Here is a 7,348-nt window from a genome sequence, read left to right on the forward strand (position 1 = left end):
AAAATCAGTTAACTTCTTGAAACCACTGCTGCTGTGATTGGCTTAAAATTTGACAGGGAAGGCAGCACCCAATCAGGTTCAAGAATTGTGCTGAATGTCCCTCGCTTTTGCAAACATGAGGCTTTCCAGATCGATTCCTGCGATGCAATTTGAACACAGCATCAATCTGACTTATGCCGGGTTACTTCTAACTTAACCCGGTGTTGTATCTGTGGACAGTATGTCCTTAAGTCACATTTCTGTTGTTATTTTAGCAATTTAAAACTGTTGAATGACATTCTGCTGGGTCAAAATCTAAACTCTGCTAGCTTACATTTTAAAATCCTTTTATTATTCTTTAATCAGTTGATTTTTTTTTAGCACTAGTAAAAAAAAACTAAAGAATATTTAATTTGTGATCAAATCATCTTTTATTTATTTAAAATCTTAACCTTCTGAGTGTAAATGAACTTTAAATAAGTGTATTTGTCCTTCATTTGAGCAGGTAGGTGAGATATTCTCCCAATGGAATGAGTATTTCTCCCTTAAAAATAAATAATTAGATAAGAAAATGAAGTTGATTTTTTTCTCTTGAAACTAAATCATTTTATTTCTTTGGTAAATTGTCTTACTGTACCTACTCAAAACAAGGGAAAATTACAGTTATATTATCAAAAACCGACTTATTCGTATTGGAATGGCTGCAGTGCAAATGTTGAAATCATACAGAAACATATTAATTGAGAGTTAAGAGAACCAATTAATTCTCTTTTTATCGTTAGTGTCTTACTTGTCATCACAGGTGGCTCACCTGCGTCCTCTATCTAAGCACCAGTGATACATTTCCTTGCTTCTTCAAATGCAAAATTAAGATAAGGTGGTAATGATGTTTTTCAAATCCTTAATCTGTTTGTAAAAGGAAATGACTGTCTTTAATGGGGCTTCTAATTGCCAGAACTGCCCATATAAAAAAGGCAAGTATTCAGTAAAAAAAAAAAAAAACTTGTCAGAATGAAGTGTTTGATCTCATAAAGATAAAGGATTTCACACAGATTTTCCCGACACTGCGACCATATTTCATTTTTGCTCTGACAAACACATGGCATCGTTTATGAAGCCTTTCTATCCAATTAGGCTTCTAAATGTGTGACCGATGGCATCTAATGTGAGTATCCCTGATTTTCCATGGCTGCAGCTTGTGCCGTTTCTCCCCCCCCCGACGCTGAAGGAAAATAGAACCTAATTTACCGTGCAGATCGTATCTTGATCTGCTCTGACAAGCCTCAGCAGAATACGTATCAGCGTCCCCTCACTCAGCCCTTCAAACTGTGGCGGCAGCAGCGTGCCCAGCCTCTGGTTGTCATGCAGATAGCGGCGGCGATGTTCCCCTGTGGGTAGAGGGTCGCCACAGTGAACATAGTCATCTTCTGACAAGGTGTGAAGGGGAGCAGATTACACCTGCCAGCAGGAGGGATCGCTGGAGAGAAGAAAAATGGATGTAGTTTGGAGGACTGGGCAAACAGATGAGGAGAATCTACTTCCATTTCGATTGCTACCCAGGGGTGTTTCATTCTTTTTTTTTCCCCCCCCTCTTTTTGTGTTATGATTGTCAGCCATATTGCCACCACAGGCCCGAGAGGCAAATCAGGCCACCAGAGCTCCAGCAGTCCATTTAACATCATTTCATTGACTGGGATATGTGACCTTTTTGTGTGTAGGGCACAAGGAACAGTGAGGCTGTAAACCCTCAACGCTGACTTGCAGGCACACGCTTCCCATTGTCTGTTGGCTGTCTGGAGTTAGACAAAAATGCTCTCATCTGCCTCCCCGAGGGAGTCTGTGAACATCCTGCTTTTTCCATCACTTGCTCATTTTGATTCAGAGAAAACCATCAGGCTTACACAAAAGAATCCTTTTTTTTTTGTGCTCCACACCGCTCCCTGCTGTCCCACCCACTCATTTCTCTCTGTGAATTCTGCACTCCTCTCTGTCAAAATTGGGCCTCCCTGACAAAAAGAGGCACCAGTGCCTTTTTCACAAGGGGGTAAAGATGGGTCAGAAATCGATGATATCACCCTGGGGCCAACTAGTCTTTTCTCCCTCTTTCCCCCTAGATTATTTTAGCCTGCACGAGTCTGACCCAAACCCACGACTGGAAGTCTGCAGAAATGTAACACAATCTAAACCAAGCTGTTGGTTTTCTCCTTTTGATGTATCTTCCCTGCACTGCCTGTGTTAAAAAATGATTTATCTCTCATAAATTTACCCCAACGGAGATGTACGAGGGGTGAGTTTTGGCAAAAAAAAAAAAAAAAAGGGCGTGTAAAGAGAACCCCCCCACAACAGCCTCCTGTCACTACATATTATATTGTTTTTTCTTGCTACCACTGTTGACAGCAGCAAAGCCCTACATCACCAGTAAGAAATCAAAGATAAGCCTTTAGAGGAAATGAACGTGTGATTTATATGCTTACGTAGACCCGCCTTAAAACCCACCCTCATTAGTCTTATTGGAGGAGGGCACAGCATAAAAAACAAAGTTGTTTTCTCTTGCTTTTATTTAGTAGTAAAGAAAAATTACAGTGTTCCCACTTTTGGCCATACAGGGAAATTTATCACCTGTTTAATTTCACACTCGGGCAGTCTTGGCCTCAGCTCCTTTTTCCTGACACTGACAAAGTGGCAACAGAAAGTGGTGCATCAGTTGTGTGTGTTTGTGAGAGGGGGGGTATTTTTTAATTGAAAAAGGCATTTAATAATCAAAATAAGTAAGATGTGGAAGAAGCAAATATTTTGCCCCCTTTAAGGCATGAGCTGGATCTAACTCCAGAACATAAGAAAGGTCACCAGGAATGATGGGAGGCGAATGGATTTGAGCTCGTCTTACATCTATCATATTCATGCCCAATCAGGACTTGTAACCTTCTGCTGAGGTACCAAAACTTTTTCTTGCCATTTGCAAACAACTCATCTTTCTAACCGTGAGGTGGGACACATCATTTGTCTATCTTTGGGGACCTTTATTCGAAATAATGTCCTCCTACATCCATGAAGACAGTTCAGGGGACTTGCAGGGCAAAAACGAAGGTAGCGCATGCCACTTTGCACCATTCACTGAATGTCATATTTTGTATTACTTGGATTTAGAACACTATAATATCTATGCTGCGCTATTAGAAGTGTACGAAGTTAAATCTTCATAAAAAGAGTTTTACAAGAGAAGGATCCAGAGTATGACCAAAGCAGTGCGAGGGTAAGGACTGTCCCAAAATTTTAGGTCGAAATTAATTCAAATTTTAAAAACAGATAGAAGGATATTTCATTCCGAAAACTAAACAGTTAACTAAAGCCTTGTTTTGAAGAGTCTGCGTTTAGTGTAGATTTTTTTTTTCTGTCCCTTCATGTTTATCCATATTTGCTGTTTTGATTTTGAAAGAGATTCTTATGCAACAAAAACATTTAAGTACTTCATTTTTGTATCCTTACTAATAAAATAGTAGTTTATTAAACCTAAACCTCACAATTATAAAGCTCAATTTGGACCAGTCTAAATTTTGTAGACTTGACAAATAAATAATTTGAACTTTATCATTCTCATAATAGTGGAATTATTTTATTACCACAGCTCTTAGTAGCACACAAAATAGATACAGAAAAAAGAAGAAAATGCCAAGAAAAAAATATAGGTGCATCTGTGTTCAAACTTAACCAAACTTAAAGAGGCATTATGGAGTTTTCTTATGATACTGCCACCTGTGGCCAGAACACAGAATTGCAGCCGTCTTTTGCTCGTTCTTGTAGCTCACCCACATACTTAACAATTTTTTTGCTTTTTTTTGTAAACTTTTTTGACATTATGTGGAGTTGCCATCAGTGTCTGAGTTAAGCTCAATGCCTGAGCCGATTCTGAGTATGGAACAAAATCCCTCTGAAATGCAACACTTTGGTTGTTTGCTAGGTTGGACCCATTCAACATGGACACGCTTGTTGTCACATCTGCCGAACAGCATGGGAACTTCCAACCAGAAGTAAATGTATTAAATATCCTAAAAGCTTATGCATGAGATCTGAACTACTTACCTGTCAGTCTCCTGATCAAACCATGTTTTAGTCGTTAAGGGTAAAAAAAAGGTAATTTAAAGGGTATTTTTCAGTAAAAACGTACATAATAGCTCTTAAAAATGTAAATATGAATCTATAAATACTTTGAATAAAAGTAATATTAGAGCTGAGATGTTCCCAGATGCATCAATAGTTCTATAAGCTGGGAAACAATTGCTTTTTGGCAGTGATATAACCCATCTCAGACAATGTTCCTTTTAGCAATTAGACTAGTCCCATTGCTGAACACTGTAAAGGTGGTGGGAGTATATTCAGTTGAGTTTAGTTGGTCAGCATATGGATTATATATAAAACTTGTTGCTGCTAGAGTGATTCATTGTTATTTATAGTAATGCCCTCAAAGTCTATTAATGTTATTTTGATCTTAAAACTTAGACACACATATTCAGACCAAGATAAGATGGGTGTAGTGTTTTGATAATTGCTTTTTAAAATGGGTTTTGTATCCCTGAATATCCATTACCAGTATATATAACAGGAAAAACCTCCTCAAAACGATTTATTTATTAGAAACACAATTTGCATGTGGACCAGAGGAACAGATGCACCAGATGATCTAAATATCTGTGTTATTATTCATATGCCTCCATGGTTACATTCACCAAGCAGTAATCCAAAGTGGCTTTAAGACTGAATATAGAGTGTTCATATAACACAAGCCAGCAGCGGCACCATCATGAATGCTGGTTTACCAAAAGCTCAGTGTATCTCCCAGACTTTCTCCTACATCTTCAATTATTTACTCCTGTTCTGCTCTTTTTGGTTCGGTCCCAGACACCTTTCACGACACAACCGCAAGGTACACTTCTGTTATTCTCATTGTCAAATTCTTGCTATATTTTCTAGAAGCTATTTTCATGCAATTCACGTCCTTTCTTCCCTCGGCTGCTGAATTCTGTCTTCTTAATGGAGCTCTCTCGGCTAAATAGACTGGGGCTTCTGACATGATTGAGTAAAAAGGAACGGATGGGCAGCGCAGAGAGAATAGCTGATGCAGCCATCTTAGCTGGGGATGGATTAATTGAAAGGTTCATAGGCAGCGCAGGTGGTGGACACATCAAAGTACAACGGCTAATTAGGACCCCCCTTCGCCTTTCACTTTTATTTATTTATTCTGTTTTAATGTCTTACCTCTTTCATTTATTTATCTTAGCTCTACCAGGATGCCTGAGCTGAATGTGAATTGGGTGAGCTTACATTTGCCTCTATTTTTGTTATGCCTTGCTGAGCTGGCTTACAGTAAACACGCAGGAAGCCAACCAGTGCCTATTCTCCTCATCTGTCCTCTCCTAGAAATACTTTAGATAATGTCACCAGTGGCTAAGAGCCATTGGCCACAAAACGTTTTATTAAACTCAAGACTGTGGCTCCTAATCAATACCTTCCTACAATGGTGTCATTTGGTAATAGGATTAGGGATGGGGGTTTCGAATGGAGAGAGAACCAATCCCTAAACTGGTTCTGATGTTTTGTTGGACGATGGGCCTTAGCTCCAGGTAATGAAGTCAGAGCTCCTCCATTATATCGACCCCCTCAAGAGCTCTCCTATCCCATTGCTGATGACCCGTATCAAAGAGGAACCAAGGCTCCTTCATCCTCCCCCTCCCCCCCTCCCCGGCTCTGTGACCTTCTCCATAATCTACTTTAGAAGATGGGTTTCGCTAAGAGCTGCTTCCATCACGAGGACATTGATTTTGCCATTAGAGGTGGAGCATCAGTACACAGAGTGGAATTAGCCCAAAAAAGAAGACAAGACGACGGCAGGAGGAAGGAACACCTTGATTAGAAGCCCTTTGAATCCGTTAGGCTTTTCTGGGAGCTGTTGGTTCCTTTTCTGAATAACAAATTAGTCTCGAATGAACTTTCCGCCTGCCTCATGAGCGTCTCTCCCCTCGTCTGACACGCTTTCAAACCCCTGCCTTCACGCACATTCACCTAATCTCCCCCAAGGGCCTCCGCTGCAGGAAATGTTTGTAACTTCAAAAGAGGGGACCCTCCCACTGTCTTTGTCTGCACGATTTGTTTCTCTCTGAAACCAATTCCCTAAACAACATGCTTTCGACGTGTCACCGCTTATTTTTCTCATTTTAATCTCTTTTAAAAGAATAAAAATGCAGAACAGTAGCAGAAAACAAAGTATCTATGGGAATTTTCTTTCCATTTTTTACTGTGGCTACAAATGAGCAGCTCTTCCCTCTTCCTTTAGCTCAGCTTTTAAACCCAGTAAATGACCTTTCAGGGTCACAGTTAAAGAGTTGCTGTGACAACTTTCTCCAAGGTCTCGGCAGATAATTAAATTTTACAGAACGCTGTGCAATTAGTTGCATTCTCATATCAGTAGGCAGGCACCCATAAAGCGCCTCTAAAGGCCAGAGAGTTCCTCCTTTTTTATTTCTGATTTAATTGAAATAAGAAAGGACGCCTCATTGGTGGTGCAGAGATGTCTAATTTATTTAGTCACTATCTAACCCTTGCTGCGGTGGATCATTATTTTCGACTCAGCTGCAGTTCTTGGTGTCTTCACTTGCAAGATGAATATCCATACTTTGTCGTCCTCTGAAAATTTAAGCAACAGTTCATCTGTGATGAAAAGAAATATCAATTTCTACCTGATGGCTTAGTGGAAAAAAGAAAATAAATCATAGTCATATTGTGGTGTTGGGTGTGATTACTTGCAGAATGTGGCTCTGGAGCATCTGGGTCGGGCGTGGAGAGCTGCGAACAGGAGCGCTGTGCCATGCATGGTGGCCAATGGAACGACGATGAAGAGGATGAACGCTGTATCTGCAACTTCAGCTGTGAAAGTGTGCCACACAACGAGGTAAAACCGCAAGGAAAAGTACATGGGCTCTCTCTCTCTCATTTAAACCTTAAAAACCTTACCTTTTTCAGTCAACTTTGTACCACAAAATTACATTGTTCCAAGTGTTTACAGAACATGGGTCGAAAATCAAAAAGAGTAAAGGGCTTAAGATTCTTAATAAATGAATAACAAACATAAATATGGTACAAAGTTTGGAAAAATGTCATAAAACATACAAACATATGGTAGCTAAACATTACAAGCAACATGTTGGTCGCTTCATTCATCTATGTCGTTTTCCTCCAGATTTATTGATTCACTCACAATGTCTATATTTATATATCTGTATCTATCTATATCGATATGTACCCATATGTATATATACATATATATATATATATATATATATATATATATATATATATATATATATATATATATATA

The 7,348-nt window shown here is 39.3% G+C and overlaps 1 protein-coding gene across 1 annotated transcript in view; it reads left to right on the forward strand.

Annotated features, from left to right (window-relative positions):
• Positions 1–7,348, forward strand: part of agrn (agrin) — a 187,808-nt gene that overhangs the window by 91,176 nt on the left and 89,284 nt on the right. Inside the window, exon 9 of the mRNA XM_015377825.1 lies at positions 6,780–6,922. Within this exon, the coding sequence (XP_015233311.1) occupies positions 6,780–6,922 (143 nt within the window). The remainder of the gene's footprint in view (positions 1–6,779; positions 6,923–7,348) is intronic.

This window comes from Cyprinodon variegatus, unplaced genomic scaffold (assembly GCF_000732505.1).
Source record: "Cyprinodon variegatus isolate N-32 unplaced genomic scaffold, C_variegatus-1.0 Scaffold159, whole genome shotgun sequence".
Lineage (NCBI taxonomy): Eukaryota > Metazoa > Chordata > Actinopteri > Cyprinodontiformes > Cyprinodontidae > Cyprinodon > Cyprinodon variegatus.